The 16,283-nt window shown below is 57.0% G+C and overlaps 3 protein-coding genes and 1 long non-coding RNA gene across 4 annotated transcripts; 3 read left to right on the forward strand and 1 right to left on the reverse strand.

Moving 5' to 3' along the window:
• Positions 1–743: 743 nt before the first annotated feature.
• On the reverse strand, positions 744–1,957 carry LOC133627067 (scale keratin-like). Its single transcript, XM_062010159.1, has 2 exons — positions 1,707–1,957; positions 744–1,322 (listed from the first exon to the last, which is right to left on the reverse strand). Exon 2 carries the CDS (start codon positions 1,299–1,301, stop codon positions 936–938), a length of 366 nt encoding a protein of 121 aa, XP_061866143.1. The 5' UTR covers positions 1,302–1,322; positions 1,707–1,957; the 3' UTR covers positions 744–935.
• Positions 1,958–2,828: 871 nt separating this feature from the next.
• Positions 2,829–3,253, forward strand: LOC133627077 (scale keratin-like). Its single transcript, XM_062010190.1, has one exon. It carries the CDS (start codon positions 2,863–2,865, stop codon positions 3,226–3,228), a length of 366 nt encoding a protein of 121 aa, XP_061866174.1. The 5' UTR covers positions 2,829–2,862; the 3' UTR covers positions 3,229–3,253.
• Positions 3,254–10,643: 7,390 nt separating this feature from the next.
• On the forward strand, positions 10,644–11,058 carry LOC133627137 (scale keratin-like). The gene has a single exon (XM_062010452.1). The coding sequence runs from the start codon at positions 10,668–10,670 to the stop codon at positions 11,031–11,033; it is 366 nt and encodes a 121-aa protein (XP_061866436.1). The 5' UTR covers positions 10,644–10,667; the 3' UTR covers positions 11,034–11,058.
• A 1,545-nt stretch (positions 11,059–12,603) lies between these two features.
• LOC133627040 (uncharacterized) lies at positions 12,604–14,975 on the forward strand. The gene is made up of 3 exons (XR_009819908.1): positions 12,604–12,684; positions 13,587–13,713; positions 14,792–14,975. It is a non-coding gene; the product is annotated as an uncharacterized LOC133627040 (long non-coding RNA).
• Positions 14,976–16,283: the final 1,308 nt, after the last annotated feature.

Raw genomic sequence — 16,283 nt, forward strand, 5'->3', positions numbered from 1 at the left:
CGGGACTGCAGCAGCTCCTGGAGGGCTGCTGCCACAGCCTGGAGAGTGCCCAGGAGAAAGGGGTGCAGAGCAGAGGGATGGCTGCAGGTTTGGAGGGCAAAACCATGTGGGGGTCCCAGATAAGACTGTGATCTGCTGCAAGGAGAAGGGAGGGGAGAGATCAGAGCCCCAGCCCAGCCCTGACACTGTGTAACTGAACAGCTCTCGCCGGTGCCCTGGCTTTTCCAGTCTCAGCTGAAGCAGACCAACTGCTCACCTGGAGGTGTTGAGGCTAGAGAGGAGGCAGAGGACAGACCTTATCACTCTCTACAGATACCTGAAAGGAGATTGTGGCCAGGTGGGGGCCAGTTTCTTCACCAAAGTCACAAGTGGCAGAACAAGAAAAAATTGGCCTAAATTTGTGCCAAGGGAGGTTTGGATTGGAGCTGAGGAAGACATTTTTCCCTGAGAGGGTTGTTGGACACTGTCCCAGGCTGCCCAGGGAGGTGAGAGAGTCCCAGCCCTGGAGATATTGCAGACCTGTAGAGAAGAGCATCAGGTAGTGTTGGGCTGAGCAGTGTGAGGGGAGCATTTGGCCCGGATGATCTTGAAGGTGTTTTCAAGCCAAAAAGATCTTCTCATTCCATGATTCTCAAAGATAAGGCAGAGAGGCAAGAGTTGGCTGCAGCTGTTTTTATTACAGTACACGAAAAGATCCAGCGCAGAAAGACAGGGAAGGCAGAGACATTCCCTTTGTCCCCACAGCTCTCAGGAGAGGGGTTCCCTCAGGCTTCTGCCCCGTGGCAGCCGTTGCAGAGCCAGGCCAGTGCCCGGTGGGATGCTGGTGGAGGGGCAGAGCGGGGCAGGAGGAGAGGAGTGGCCATGGGGAGAGGGGCAGGAGAGGAGGAGGGAGAGCAGGCGAGAGGCCGAGGTGTGTGAGGGTCCTTGGGCTGGGTCTAGCAGGGCCCGCAGGTGTCCCAGAGCTTCTTGCTGTAGCGGGGCACGGTGCAAGGGCTGCAGGCGGGAGCAGCGTAGGCTCTGCCAAAGGTGCAGAGGCCCCCCGAGCCCAGCGTGGCCCCGGCGCCGTAGAGGCCCCCCAGCCCCAGGGAGCCCCCAAAGGCGGGTGCTCCAGAGGAGCCCACCACGGCTTGCTGCGGGAAGGAGCTGAGGATGGGGCCGGGGAAGGTGACGACGACGGGGGGCGGCTGGATGAAGGCCGTGGAGTCGGGGCACTGCCGGGCGCACAGCTCGTTGCAGCTCTCAGCGATGGGCTGGGGCACGGCCACGCTGGCCTTTGGTGGGCACAGCTCGGAGCAGGACATCTTGGCGTGAGACGGCCGAGCCTGAAACACAGCCCCAAGCAGCGGTGTCACGACGGAGGAGAAGATCCTACCCCGGGCCGGCACCGCCCCGATCCCGGGGCAGCCGCAGCCGCCGCGGCAGAGCCACGGCCTTGCCCACCCTGCCCGCCCCTCGCCCTGTGCCCAGCGGCCCCCTCAGCGCCCGCTCTGCGCACACAGGGCGCACACAAGCCCCATCCACAGCCCGCGCAGGGCCCGGCTCTGGCTGCCGCGGCCACGGGGCTCCTTCCTCCTGCCGGCGCGGCGCGGCGCGGCTCAGCCCGGCCATCCAGCCTGGCGGCCGTGCCCGCCGCTGCCACAGCTCTCCCGGCCGAGGTGGCCCCACGCCGGCCCCGCCACGGGAGCCGGACAGCCGCGGGCACCCACCCGCCCTTGTCCCGAGCGGAGCGAGGCGGCAGCGGCGGATGCCAGCGCTGGCCCAGGGCAGCCCTTTTGTGGCGGCTGGGCGAGCGCGGGGAGGAGCTGCCACGCTGGGGCACGCGGCTGCTGGCGGCCGAGCCCCTTCCTCCTCCCTGCGGGGCACGCGGCTGTTTTGCTGACGCCGCTTCCTCGCCGGCCCCGACCCGCTCCCTCGGCCCCGCCAACGGCCCTGCTGGGGCGCTGCCAGCTGCCAGCTCCTGGCCCACATGAGCCCCGCTGCCTGTTCAGCATCTCGCTGCCTCAGAGCGCACGCAGCCTGACACGGGCTGCCTGCCAGCGCCCTGCCTCACGTTCCTCTTGCCTCATCCCGTGGGCTCATATCGACACGGGGCTGAGCTTACGGCGGGGAAGATGAAAGACGCTGATCTCGGGCCCTGCCTGCTCAGCACGATGGATGCATCACTCGCCAGCCCAGCTAGACAGCCTGCACTGGCCTCCTGCCCATGAGCCTCTGCAAGTCTGGGGCACAAAGCCCCTCGTGCCCTTCCCTGCAGTATGTGGTGCTGGGCAGAGGCTGCCTTCAGGGTGCTGGGCAGCTGGAGCTCTGTCTGAAGGCACAAGCTCAAGGAGCCCTGGCTGGGTTGGCCCTTTGGGCACTGGGTGTAGGCTCATCCTCCGTGCAGAGCCTGGCGCTGCAGGCACAGGCTACAGCCCAAACACTCGGCAAGGATGGGGAACAGCATGGCCCTCAGCTCCTGGGCGCTGCCCCCAGCCTAGAGCTGCTGCTGCCCTTTAGCTGAGACAGCAGCAGCACAGGCTGGGCAGGGGGAGAAGCTGGTGTGGCCAGGGGATGCTGCCATAGGGAGGGGCAGGAGACAAACAGCCCTGGACTGTCCTGCCTGGCAGGAGGGAGGGAGTGCCGGCTCTACAGATTGGCCCAGGCCAGGCTGAGCAATGCTGGGGCTGCTATAAGAGCTCTGCCTGTGCCAGGCTCTGCCAAGCCCTGCTCTGGTACCTTCTCCTCTGGGAACAGGGTAAGGCTGCGAGCGCTTCTCCTGCTGCTGCCCATTTCCAGCCCGGGCCCCTCTGCCTCAGGGGCTCCGCTCTGCTGCTCTCTCTCAGTCTCTATCCTCTTGCAGAGCCCGTGCCAGCCCGTGCCAAGATGTCCTGCTCCGAGCTGTGCCCACCAAAGGCCAGCGTGGCCGTGCCCCAGCCCATCGCTGAGAGCTGCAACGAGCTGTGCGCCCGGCAGTGCCCCGACTCCACGGCCTTCATCCAGCCGCCCCCCGTCGTCGTCACCTTCCCCGGCCCCATCCTCAGCTCCTTCCCGCAGCAAGCCGTGGTGGGCTCCTCCGGAGCACCCGCCTTTGGGGGCTCCCTGGGGCTGGGGGGCCTCTACGGCGCCGGGGCCACGCTGGGCTCGGGGGGCCTCTGCACCTTTGGCAGAGCCTACGCTGCTCCCGCCTGCAGCCCTTGCGCCGTGCCCCGCTACAGCAAGAAGCTCTGGGACACCTGCGGGCCCTGCTAGACCCAGCCCAAGGACCCTCACACACCTCGGCCTCTCGCTTGCTCTCCCTCCTCCTCTCCTGCCCCTCTCCCCATGGCCACTCCTCTCCTCCTGCCCCGCTGTGCCCCTCCACCAGCATCCCACCGGGCACTGGCCTGGCTCTGCAACGGCTGCCACGGGGCAGAAGCCTGAGGGAACCCCTCTCCTGAGAGCTGTGGGGACAAAGGGAATGTCTCTGCCTTCCCTGTCTTTCTGCACTGGATCTTTTCCTGTACTGCAATAAAGCCAACTGCAGCCAACTCTTGCCTCTCTGTGCCTTGTCTTTGAGAATGATGGAATGAGAGGATCTTTTTGCCTGGAAAAAGCTCTTTAAGATCCTCCAGGCCAACCACTGTCCTTACACTGCACACTCCCCAGAGGCGGCTCCCCGGGCCCCGCCTCGCAGGAACACGGCACAGATGCTTTCATTTTGCTTGGTTCCCAGCTTTCTTTCCACTTTTGACATTTCAAAGCCCAAAACTATTCCAGTTTGGCTGCTCTCTGAGCTTTCTTCTTGGACACTTTATGTTCGTTGAGTCCCAAAAAGTTTAAAAGTTCAGCGGTTACCTGAGCACAGGCTGACTTTGCTTCGGTGGCTCTTCAAATGTCATCCACATGCTGCTGGATCGGGGGTTCTGGTTCTGGGGTCACTGTTTCTTCCTTCTTCCACATTTGTAGCTTCTTTGCTGACTCATCCCTCAAGATTTTCCGGCTCTTTTTAAGTCCTTGGGGTAGTCGTGTCCATGTCAGTTGTACCTTTTCCCTTTTGACCGTTTAATACCGAAATGTTGCGCCTGTACCCACCAAAAATGTGACCTCTTTTTCTCCCATCTTAGTTGTAACCAGAGGCTCGGCTGGGTTCGCCCGTGGTCCCCATCACTCCATATATTCTCCCAAGACCATCGATTTAGCTGTAGCTTGTTGACCAACTAGTTTAGAGCATTCGTTTTTCCAATGTCCCTGTTCCCTGAAAAAGGCACATTGATTAGTTCCAAGGGGGTTCTGCCAATTTGTCCTCTTCCTCTTATCCCTCCTCTCATAGGGCTTTGTCCCCGCCCTTGTCTTTGCTTTGAAAATCCAGGAGCCCTGTTCACCACTGCAAGGAATTGTCTTCGTTTGCTTTCCTCATTCCTTTGATCTCGCTTGTTATAGACTTTCCAGGCTCCTTCCACTAATTTGTCCAAATTTCCTGGATCTGTTCCTCCCAGTTTTTGGAGTTTCTTTCTGATATCCTCCTGCGATGGTAACAACGATATCAAGGCTAATTGCGCTTTGGTTTGCTCAGCTTCAGGCTGCAAATCCGTGTATTTACGAACCGCTTCCTTCAGTCTTTCCAAAAATGCTCTTGGGGACTCTTTCCTTTCCTGCCTGGTATCATACAATGTAGACCAGTTTAGAGTTTTAGGCATGGCATTTTGGACCCCATAGAAGAGCCACTCTTGCTACCTCTTCAGTCTCTGCCTATGATCGTCCCTTTGGCGGACCCCCGTAGGGAAAGTCTGGTCTGTGGCTTCATCTACTGTCCGAGTACAGACATCTTCTTCTGCCCGCATTCCAGCACTTCTCCTAACCGTTTGTTTTTCACTGGAATCCATAAGAGTATCCAGAATCAGCCGTAATCATCCCAATCAGGATTTGGGGTTTTAATTCTCATTCCCATTATTCTTCCCACTTTACCAGGATCCTCTCTATAGAAACCGGCCGATTCTTTCCACAGTGTTAAATCTGAGGGAGAGAAGGCTCCTGTCACATCCGTCGGTCCTTGTTGTCCAGCTCCCTGTCTTAAGGGGGCTACTGATCGTCTCTCATGCCGTGATCGTAGAGGAGTTATCAAATGAGCACGCTGTCTCGTTCTCCTAGCTATGGCTGTCGACCAATCTGAATCTGATTCCTCCTCTTGTCTCAATCCACTACAGTCTGGGCAAGGACCCAAATTTCCAAGCTCTGATGCCGATCGCCCCGCTGGACCGTCAGCCTCTGAATCGGGTCTAAAATCAGATGATGACGGAAGAGGGGTTATACTGGAATGGGAGCTGTGGGGGCAGATGGGGCTGTGTCCAATTCTAGACCCGTGTTATCACGCTCCTCTTCCTTTTCTTTCGTAGCCAAATGTTTACAACAGGTTTTGGTAGATGTGCAGGCTGAACAATTGCCCTGAGCCTCCGCACTCTTTACTTTCCATGGCATTTGCTTACATGCCTGTTCAGCCAATTCCAATTCCTTTTGCCCATCCGGTTTCTCTCGGAGACAAGAGAAGGGCCACTTAAGGGCCACTTTTCCCCACTCTCCAAATCATACAACAGCCACACGTGATCACAGTATGCTATAAGTTGATCTTTAAGAAAATCGCTCCTAAATGCCTTCCAATCAGCTAACAGACACCCAAGGGGTGAATGGCACCAGCTACTTTGCCATTTCAAAATCCTTTGAACCACAAATACTTTCTTAACAGTCGTTTCGTTCTCTCGCTTCGCTTCTCTGCGGCTGCAGCCCTCACGGGATCACGGAGCCGCCGATCAAAGCTCCGCACTCGCCTCGTGCGCAATTGCACGTCTCGATCACTCACACACACAGCTCACAACACAATCATATATATATATATATACACAAACCAATAGGTAACTTTCCATATTCCCCCGTGCATCACTCCGAATTTCAACCCGGCTGCACCAAACCTCCCACTTCGGGGAGGAGACTTAGCTCGCAAGGGGGGTTCTTTTCTGCCACACCACTCTGTGCTCTTCTCATGCGGCAGTAAACTGGCGTCACGGACAGGATCGCCACGGATAAACTGCTGCAGAAATAGAGTGCAGCCCCTTCCCCAGCTGGGAAGGAGCGGGCCCAGAACGTTTTGGAGCGATGAAGAGAAAGCGGGTGAAAGCCGTGTCTGGTTGTTCGGGAGGTTAAAGCAGGAAGAGGTAAAAGTGCTCCTCTGCTGACGAAGGGACACCCGATTCTGAAGCTTACGACCTTTAGTTAAAGCTGAAACCGCTGTCGGGGACAAGGGAGAGGAACGTTCTGCTGTGTGTAGCATCCCGTGGTCACCAGCAGAATTCATGCAAACACAAGAAGAATATTGCAGGCGGCCAGGACAGTCGGCTGTTGAATGTGTGTGGTGAGCTTCTGCTGAGGGACGAGACCAAATTGTGTAACGTGATGAAGAAGTGCGAGGCTATTGGGGCCCCTCTTGACCCCTGGCACCGATGGCGCTCTCTCTCTAACCGCCCGGCCGGCACGTTGGGCTGGTGCTATTGATCCTCAAGAGAGGAACCACTAGAGCTTAAAGCTTCAGGTCTGGCTGCAGCAGTTCAGAAAGCCGCCTGTACCCAAGCTGTGCAGCAGAGGAATGAGCTAAGGCAGCCTCCGATGCTGGAGCCTATTGACCCGCCACAGTTCACTAACCCCTCTCATTCACAGCCTCCCCGACTGCCTCGAAACCCTCTTAGCACATACTCCAGATCGGATAAAAGCCGCTGCTTGGGAGGCCGAAAGTGGCCAATGTCAGCACTCCCACACACCCCCTTGGAGTGACTCTGTGCAGGACGTAGACGGGCACGGCCATCTGATGAGCTGCATTGATTCAACCAGCGAAATAGTCCCACACCATACCCGGCGAGTTCGCCAAGTCCACACCCAAACACTTAGGTCTGATAGGAGGTTCAGATCTAAACCGGAACGGTGAAAAGCTTTAGATCTGGGGATGCTTCGACAATCGTTTTGCACGGTGCCTGTACAGAGGACGTCTGCACGTTAACCCAGTCTGTATCGAAAGGGAATAACTCGACTTGGGGAAAACAAGTCGCTGGGGGCCATCCAAGCCTTAAGGACACCGTGGCCTCGGCACCAGAACACAGCCTAATTGACCTAATGAATGGCAGCCAAAACCCCTCTCACCCCTCCCATCCCCGGGGAGAGCACTGAGCCACCCTGGGGGCGGGTATCAGCAACTCAATGGCTCTCGCAGGCATCTGCCGAACCCCTCATTGCCACTCCCATTGGACCTCCGAACATGATGGTAGAATTTCTCATTGACACCGGCCCAGAAATGTCAGTGATCACTGCTGAAACTGCACAGACCCTGGGCACAGCACCTGGCCGGCGTAAGCTGAGATTTACAGGGATGGCTGGTGTCGTTAAGGAGTGCTCTAGTGCAAACATTGCCCTCTGGTTACCAGGTGAACGAAAGTGAACCAGGGCTGAGGTGTTGGCTGGCGCTGCACCTACTCATCTTTTGGGATTTGCCATACCGTCTGGTCGAATGTGGAAACTCCCTGATGGAACTGTGTGCAGTTTAGCAGGACATGAAAAGGGATTTAGCACGTTGAGATCGAGCCTATTAGAGACGCCTGCACTTTAGCCGCCTCGAAGGTACAATGCCCACTGCCTGCAGCAGCCCTCACAGGGCCTGACGGGCTGTGACAGACCTGGGACAAAGAAGCATCATTCAGAAGGCTCATTCGTCTTCTAATTCATCGGTGTGGCCAGTAAAGAGACCCGCGGGACAGGGGCATTTCACAGTCAATGCTGCCCCTTCAGCTGCTGCAGTTCCCAGTACTGCTGAGCTAGTGACATTGATACAAGGAGCTGCACGTTCCTGCATGGCTGTCTCGGACGTTACAGACGTGGTTTATTCTGATCCCTCTCCTCGAACAGGATAAAGCCCAGTTTGCTTTCACATGGAAGGGAATCCGGTAGCCTGCTGGTCCCGGAGAAAGAGGAAGGAATTTGGTGGCTATTCCACACTCATTATTAGCCTCAGGCTAACAGCTTTGTCAAAGACATCAATGGATTCCTTAAGCTTGCCCAAAAACTCATGAACCCGGGTGGCATTTGCAACTGAAAGATGCCATCTATCAATTCAATAAGCGATGGAGTGGGGAGAGCTGTCCGAAAGGGAAAGTCTTTTGCCTACTGGCTAAAGCAATTGCCCTGAAAGTCCAGACCAAACCAGGAGAATATCCTAAGGGATTTGACACCAGAGCACCTGTACTGCTGAAAATGCCTCAGACTGAAAGAGTATCAAAGGTAATGACCACTCCAAAAGACCTCTGTGCTTGGGAAGCTAGAGATCGTTCAGGAAAAAGACACTACGTTAGCACCCGGCGGATCTCACCTTCTTTTGAACCCTGCTGGTCAAATAAGCCCAAGCACACTTTCTCGTCTTTCGGATTCACAGCAACCCTGGACAAACCCCACGTGAGTGGGTGGATCAGGGGATGTGCTCCTGTTGCAGCAACTGGGCAGAGAGCAGAGAGACCGGTGTCCTGCCTAACCCCGTAGTACAAACATATGATCTCAACAAACTAATGTAAAACTTTGTAACACCGTGAGTTTATGTTAGAAGCAGTTAAGAAATGGATTTTGTATCACAGGCTTGCTGATTGCAGTTGTGTTAGTAGACAAATTCCTTATATCTTTAACATCAGCTCCTACGTGATTGGAAACGGGTCAACAGCAAGTACCGTTTAAGTCCACACACTCTACCAGAGGAGTGCAACTCTCAATGCAGATTAATAGCTCTGCAATCAAACCCACCTGCTCAGCATCCCTGGGCACATCTCACGCAGGATCCTATTGCACGGTTACATGAACGGACTCTTGCCTCCCTGCCACGGCTGAAGAGGGCTGTGACTGGCATCTAAGAACAGGATTGGGAATCTTAAGGAGTAAAGATGCTGAAGAACTTGCAAACAAATTTGTGCCAAATTCACCAGTGATTTTAACCAGTTAAACCACCCTCTACAGTCCTGTCTATTGGCCGTGGGAAGCACCAATGGCTCTTACCAAATATTTTACCTCAGTGGGAAGAAACAAGTCAAAAGGACCATCAGCTGATCACTATGCACCCCGGGTAGCCTCGAACAAGGTTTCTTTAGCTCTCAGCTGTATCCAAGAACAAACTTTGGATGCAACTGATGACTGCTGCAGTCATAAGGGAAGGTGAGGAAGGCACTTTCCCAACCGAAATTCAAAAGGCAATGTGGGATAATGCAATAGAGTTTGAAAGGAAATGTCAGTCCTGGTGGTACCTGGTTAACTTCACCTACAATCCACTATCCATTTCTCAGCTTGCATCAGCAGGGTGGGTAAAGCACAGACCATACACGGGGGAATATCTGTACCTAGCTGTGCGAGGAAAGGGGCCTGGAGAGGTAAATTAATCGGATGGGGGCCTCTCAGGTAAATTAGTCAGGTTCCAGAGCTGCCACAGCTCTCCTGGCCAAAGTGGCCCCACGCCGGCCCCGCCACGGGAACCAACAGCCGCGGGCACCCACCCGCCCTTGTCCCGAGCGGAGCGAGGCGGCAGCGGCGGATGCCAGCGCTGGCCCAGGGCAGCCCTTTTGTGGCGGCTGGGCGAGCGCGGGGAGGAGCTGCCACGCTGGGGCACGCGGCTGCTGGCGGCCGAGCCCCTTCCTCCTCCCTGCGGGGCACGCGGCTGTTTTGCTGACGCCGCTTCCTCGCCGGCCCCGACCCGCTCCCTCGGCCCCGCCAACGACCCTGCTGGGGCGCTGCCAGCTGCCAGCTCCTGGCCCACATGAGCCCCGCTGCCTGTTCAGCATCTCGCTGCCTCAGAGCGCACGCAGCCTGACACGGGCTGCCTGCCAGCGCCCTGCCTCACATTCCTCTTGCCTCATCCCGTGGGCTCATATCGACACGGGGCTGAGCTTACGGCGGGGAAGATGAAAGACGCTGATCTCGGGCCCCGCCTGCTCAGCACGATGGATGCATCACTCGCCAGCCCAGCTAGACAGCCTGCACTGGCCTACTGGCCATGACCCTCTGCAAGTCTGGGGCACAAAGCCCCTCGTGCCCTTCCCTGCAGTATGTGGTGCTGGGCAGAGGCTGCCTTCAGGGTGCTGGGCAGCTGGAGCTCTGTCTGAAGGCACAAGCTCAAGGAGCCCTGGCTGGCTTGGCCCTTTGGGCACTGGGCGCAGGCTCATCCTCCCTGCAGAGCCTGGCGCTGCAGGCACAGGGTACAGCCCAAACACTCAGCAAGGATGGGGAACAGCATGGCCCTCAGCTCCTGGGCACTGCCCCCAGCCTAGAGCTGCTGCTGCCCTTTAGCTGAGACAGCAGCAGCACAGGCTGGGCAGGGGGAGAAGCTGGTGTGGCCAGGGGATGCTGCCTCAGGGAGGGGCAGGAGACAAACAGCCCTGGACTGTCCTGCCTGGCAGGAGGGAGGGAGTGCCGGCTGTGCAGATTGGCCCAGGCCAGGCTGAGCAATGCTGGGGCTGCTATAAGAGCTCTGCCTGTGCCAGGCTCTGCCAAGCCCTGCTCTGGTGCCTTCTCCTCTAGGAACAGGGTAAGGCTGCGAGCGCTTCTCCTGCTGCTGCCCATTTCCAGCCCGGGCCCCTCTGCCTCGGGTGCTCCCCTGTGCTGCTCTCTCTCAGTCTCTGTCCTCTTGCAGAGCCCGTGCCAAGATGTCCTGCTCCGAGCTGTGCCCACCAAAGGCCAGCATGGCCGTGCCCCAGCCCATCACTGAGAGCTGCAACGAGCTGTGCGCCCGGCAGTGCCCCGACTCCACGGCCTTCATCCAGCCGCCCCCCGTCGTCGTCACCTTCCCCGGCCCCATCCTCAGCTCCTTCCCGCAGCAAGCCGTGGTGGGCTCCTCCGGAGCACCTGCCTTTGGGGGCTCCCTGGGGCTGGGGGGCCTCTACGGCGCCGGGGCCACGCTGGGCTCGGGGGGCCTCTGCACCTTTGGCAGAGCCTACGCTGCTCCCGCCTGCAGCCCTTGCGCCGTGCCCCGCTACAGCAAGAAGCTCTGGGACACCTGCGGGCCCTGCTAGACCCAGCCCAAGGACCCTCACACACCTCGGCCTCTCCCCTGCTCTCCCTCCTCCTCTCCTGCCCCTCTCCCCATGGCCACTCCTCTCCTCCTGCCCCACTGTGCCCCTCCACCAGCATCCCACCGGGCACTGGCCTGGCTCTGCAACGGCTGCCACGGGGCAGAAGCCTGAGGGAACCCCTCTCCTGAGAGCTGTGGGGACAAAGGGAATGTCTCTGCCTTCCCTGTCTTTCTGCGCTGGATCTTTTCGTGTACTGCAATAAAGCCAACTGCAGCCATCTCTTGCCTCTCTGCTTTGTCTTTTAGCACCATGGAATGAGAGGATCTTTTTAGCTGGAAACGTTCTTTAAGAACATTTATTCCAACTCGTCCCCTCACCCTGCCAAGCCCACCGCTAACCCATGGCCCTCAGCACCTCAGCTCCACAGTGTCTCCAGGGCTGGGGACTCTCTCAGCTCCCTGGGCAGCCTGGGACTGGACTCCCTCACCTCAACACTCAAATAGTTTTATCTTGGGTTTAAATGGAGCATTTGTTGTTCCAGCTTCTTTCCATCACCCCGTGTCTGCCCTGGCAGGCAGAGCCCCGGACCGCGAGCGGGGCCGTTGCCGGCCATGCCACACGCGGCCCCTTCCCCGCCGCCGCTCCCGGCCGCGCCGCAGCCCGTCGGGCGCAGCGCCGTGTGCGCAGCGAGGCAGCGCTGCCGGGTGCCGCCCGGGATGTGCCCGCTGGGCTCCGCCCGGCTGCGGCCGCCCCGGCTGATGCCCCTCCGGAGGCGGCCGGCGCCGCTGCCCCTGAGCGGGGGCTGCCGGAGGCGGCGGCGGCCGCGGAGCACACGGCTGCCGGCAGGGATGCTGCGGGGCTGCCGGCGGCGGCCAGCGACGCGGATGCCGCGGCAGGTAAGGGCTGGGCCGCCGCTCCTGCAGAAATGTCCGGAGCGGCCGTGTAAGCCGGCTCCAGAACGTGTTCACATCAATGCTCTCGCGTGCGGCTGCAGCACAAGGTGCACGCTGAGCTCTCCTGTGCAGCTACATGTGCAGCTGTGCCTCTCTTGCAGGTTCCGACGTGGGCAGCACGGACTTGCTGGAGCCTGGCTGTCCTGTCAAGGAGACGGTGACTGGCCAGGACTGTGCCCTAAAGAGAAAGCCCAGGCGGTCCGTCGTTGTCTGGGAAATACAGGTGCCAAAGGTAAGCGGTCGCTGGCCTGCTCGTGTTTGATTTTGGTAGAGTTTTGAGGGGAAAAGTGAGATTTTGGTGGAAAAAAGTTGGGTTTTGATAGAGTTTTGAGGTTTTGGTGCAATCTTGAGGGAATAACTGGAGTGTTGAGGGCAAAGGTGGGATTTTGGTGGAGTTTTGAGGGAGAATGTTGGGTTTTGAGGGAAAAAAGTTGGGTTTTGGTGGAGTCTTGAGGGAAAATGTTGGAAAACTCTGGTAGAGTTTTGAGGTAAAAGTGAGGTTTTGGTGGAGTCTTGAGGGAAAAAATGGAGTTCTGAGGGCAAAAGTGGGTGTTTGGTGGAGGCTTGAGGGCAAAAGTAGAGTTCTGAGGGCAAAAGTGAGCACTTGGTTGAGGTTTGAGACGGTGACTGGCCAGGACTGTGCCCTAAAGAGAAAGCCCAGGCGGTCCGTCGTTGTCTGGGAAATACAGGTGCCAAAGGTAAGCGGTTGCTGGCCTGCTCGTGCCTCCTGCGCTGCCCTCCACAGCCCGTTCTGGGGAGCTGCCGTGCCTGTGTCTTTAGAGAGCTGCCTCTGGGCTGAGAGAGGGAGAGAGATGTGTTTTTAGGACTGTGTTCAGAGCTGCTTCCCTGCTTTGTGGATGTAAATGCGCCGTGGCTGCCCTGCACAGCATTGCTGGGGCCGTTGTGCTCCTCAGCAGAGCCGAGGGCTGGCAGCTGGTCCCGTGAGACGGCAGCTCCCGGCAGCATCAGCCTCTGCCTGGAGTGGTGGGTGCTGTGAGTCCAGCCCGAGGTGTAACAGCCCTCCTCATGGACCAGTGCAACAGGCTCAGGAAGGAGCCTTTCTTCAGGCAGCTCCCTTGTTGTTGTACAGGGTTGTCCACAGGGACTGGAGCCCAACCCTTCTGCTCTGGGATCTGCTCCCTGGCAGGAAGTGGTGGCACGTGCCCGTGGGACAGGAGCTGTGACAGGGCTTGCCCAGACACCTCTTCATCACCCTGCACAGCTGCCCAGGGACTCTGTAGCCTGATGTGCGTGGCAGCCTGGCAGTCTCTGCTGTGAATTTGCCTGCTGCCTTTGTGGTCTCAGGAGCTGCCACTTAGTCTGTCCCATTGGAACGAAACAAAGTGCTGTTTAAAGAACCCAGCCCGGCAGGGGTGGGAGGCTGGGCGAGGATGGGACTTGGCTTGATTGTAGGGAGACAGAAAGCGTTGCCAAGCCTGGTTTTCCCCCATCGTGTCTTAGATTTCTAAGAGAGATGCAGATGGATCTATCCTGATGAGCTCTGGGAACTGGGAAAGTGGGTGAAACAAGCCAGAGAGAAGAGTGTTGCTTGGTGACCGCTTCTCTCCCTGACACGTGCTTTCTTTTTCCTTCCCTCAAGGCAATAGTTACACGTTTCATCGGCAAACAAGGACAGTTTATTAAATCCTTGAGGAGAGAGTCTGGGGCCAAAGTTTGTGTGTGGGAGCTGCCTCATCTCCGTGACTCCGAAGTCTGTCACATCGAAGGTAAGAGGAACGAACGGCTCTTGGCTCAGGGCCTGCTGTGCAGCCTGGGGGCCTTCACTGGACGGGCAAGGCATTGGAATGGATTCAGTGGCTCTGCCGGGCCTGTGCTGTCACCAAAGGGTTCTGCTCAGTGCCGTTCCAGCGGCGCAGGAGGCTTCTGGCAGCTGGATTGCTTCCTGTCGCTTCCCCAGTGCTGCAAAGTTGCAGCTACTGAGCTGAGGGAGCGGGAGGCCGCGCCGAGCCCAGGGCTGCTTGACGGGGGAAAAGCCGTTTGTGAGAGCAGCAGTGGGGAAGGGGAAGGGGAAGGGGAAGGGGAAGGGGAAGGGGAAGGGGAAGGGGAAGGGGAAGGGGAAGGGGAAGGGAAGGAGCAGACACGTTGAGACTGCCTGGGACCCTGTTACCAGGAGCTTCTGCCTGCCTTCGTTACCTCACTCTGCCACGGAATTGCTGTTATGTACCGTGTTTTTTGCCTTGGGATACCCAAGACGTGGTGTTTCTGCTCTCGGGAGGTTGACTCCACAAGACAGACAGAAGGCACCATGAGTAAAACTTTGCCAGAAGAAATTTGGGTTGAAGTTGGAGGTAAACCATTTCTTGTCTCTTGACATGGCTTCCTCTTGGCCTTCAAATCTCGAATTGTCTCTGAATTTGTGTCTTTTTAAAAGTGAGGGAGGAAGGAGTCAAAACCTGGGTCAGGAAATGAAAAGAGCTTCTAACTTTGACAGCCTGTGAACAAGAGAGATGTGAAGGACAACGGGAGGGAGGGCTCCAGCCCCAGGGCAGTGCCGTCAGATTCCACATGGAGGGAGAGCTGAGAAAGGGAGGGACAGACATCCCAGGCTTTCCAGGACAGCTATGTGCTGCACTGCTCTGCTCTGTCTGAGACTGAGATTTCTCTCCCAAGTAGGTACAAATCTAAAGCTCTGTGGAAGCTTTTGTCCTGAGATGGAATTTGCAAGAGGAGCAAATCCTGCTGCCTTTGGATTCCCTCCTGGGGCTTGGAAAGAAGGGTGACTCCTTCCTTCGTGATGAGGTTTCCTCAGTCACTGCTAACTTTCTCTCTGTTGTGCCTCTGCAGAGCTGTCTCAGCCAGAGCAGAGCCATGCCAGTCGTTAGAGCTCGTGCAGACCCGGGATTCCTCAGCATGAAGCTGATGCTGGCCATCTTCTGTGTGACATCACTAACCCGGAGACCGCTTTGTTGTCCTATTGCCATGGCAACAAGAGGTGCCAACCGCTGTCCCCAGGAGCAGTCAGTCACTTCGAGGCAGAGCGACCTCAGGGACAGTGGGATCAAACCTCACCTGCCTTGTGTGACGTTCATCTTCTCTGGGCCATCTTCTTTCCGGTGAGTTCAACAAGAGAAGTGGAACTTCATCCATGTTCTGGTGACTGTCAGGAACTTCTGTGCTTGAATTGCTTCTGGAATTTAGGTCCAGAATGAGTTGCAGTGCGTCACTGACTTGGGGAAAGCGGCACTATTTTACCTGCAATCTAAAGGGGAGGGAAACAGAAAGAAATGCATTTCTCAGGCTTTGTGCCCCAATTCTGGAAGAGATCTAGAAATGTCTGTTAGGGGAACTACAATCATTGTCAGTTTGCAGCAAGGATTCTGGGGTTTAGAAGTGCAGTTCACGTGCTGTATTTGAGGAATAAGCTGCAGTTGATGACGGCTTTTGAGCCCTTTTCAAGCGAGACAGCCAGTTTGCTGCTTCAAGTGACATATCTGGGAATATCTCAAGTGCAATTGAATAATTGACTTGAGAACAAACCCCGTACCGAATTCACAGACTCATCAGAGCATGGCAGGGGTTGCAAGGGACGTCTAAGGACCATCTCCAAGCCCCTGCTAAAGCAGGTCCACCTGGCTCAGGCTGCAGAGGGAAGCGCACGTTGGAAGACTTCCAAAGCTGCATTGAAGTTTAACCCGCGTGAAGTTGTGCAGGAGCAGAATCGTGTCAAATCAGATGGACATTGACGCTGCTGCTGCTGAAAAACAGTGGCCCAAACGGGAAAAACGGGAGTACTAAGTAATAACAAAACCAAGTGTGTCACGGTTCTGCCGTGTCAATGTGTGAAGAGTAGGGGATTTTTCCACCTCTCCAAGTTGAAATGATTTTCAGACGAGAAGGTTTCTCTCCCTGTAGGTATTAATCATGAGACACCACCCTCTGACGCAAAAAGCAGTGTGATTTCTGCATAGTATGTCTGAGTTTTCAGCCGTTCTTTGTGTTTAAAATGCCATTTCTTGCCGCTCAGTGCTTTGGTGCTGAGGTGAGGGAGCCCTGGCCCAGGCTGCCCAGGGAGGGTGTGGAGGCTCCTTCTCGGGAAGTGTCCAAAGCCACCTGTGCCCCCTGAGCGAGGGGAACCTGCTTTGGCAGGGGATTGGGCTGGAGGAGCTCTGCAGGGCCCTTCCAGCCTCCACTATGCTGGGTTTGTGTGATAACCAATATTCCCTGATTTTGAAGCTCCACCTATGAAGTTTTATTATCCCACCTGACAAATCCGTGAGTAGCCACTTGGGCTGGTGTTGGGGCCTGGGCTCTAATGAATGTTACGGAGTTAGCGGTA

The sequence above is a fragment of the Colius striatus genome, chromosome 17 (assembly GCF_028858725.1).
Source record: "Colius striatus isolate bColStr4 chromosome 17, bColStr4.1.hap1, whole genome shotgun sequence".
Taxonomy (NCBI): domain Eukaryota; kingdom Metazoa; phylum Chordata; class Aves; order Coliiformes; family Coliidae; genus Colius; species Colius striatus.

Coding starts and splice junctions, on each gene's coding strand:
- LOC133627067 (XM_062010159.1), bottom strand. CDS start 1,301: ATGTCCTGCTCCGAGCTGTGCCCACCAAAGGCCAGCGTGGCCGTGCCC.
- LOC133627077 (XM_062010190.1), top strand. CDS start 2,863: ATGTCCTGCTCCGAGCTGTGCCCACCAAAGGCCAGCGTGGCCGTGCCC.
- LOC133627137 (XM_062010452.1), top strand. CDS start 10,668: ATGTCCTGCTCCGAGCTGTGCCCACCAAAGGCCAGCATGGCCGTGCCC.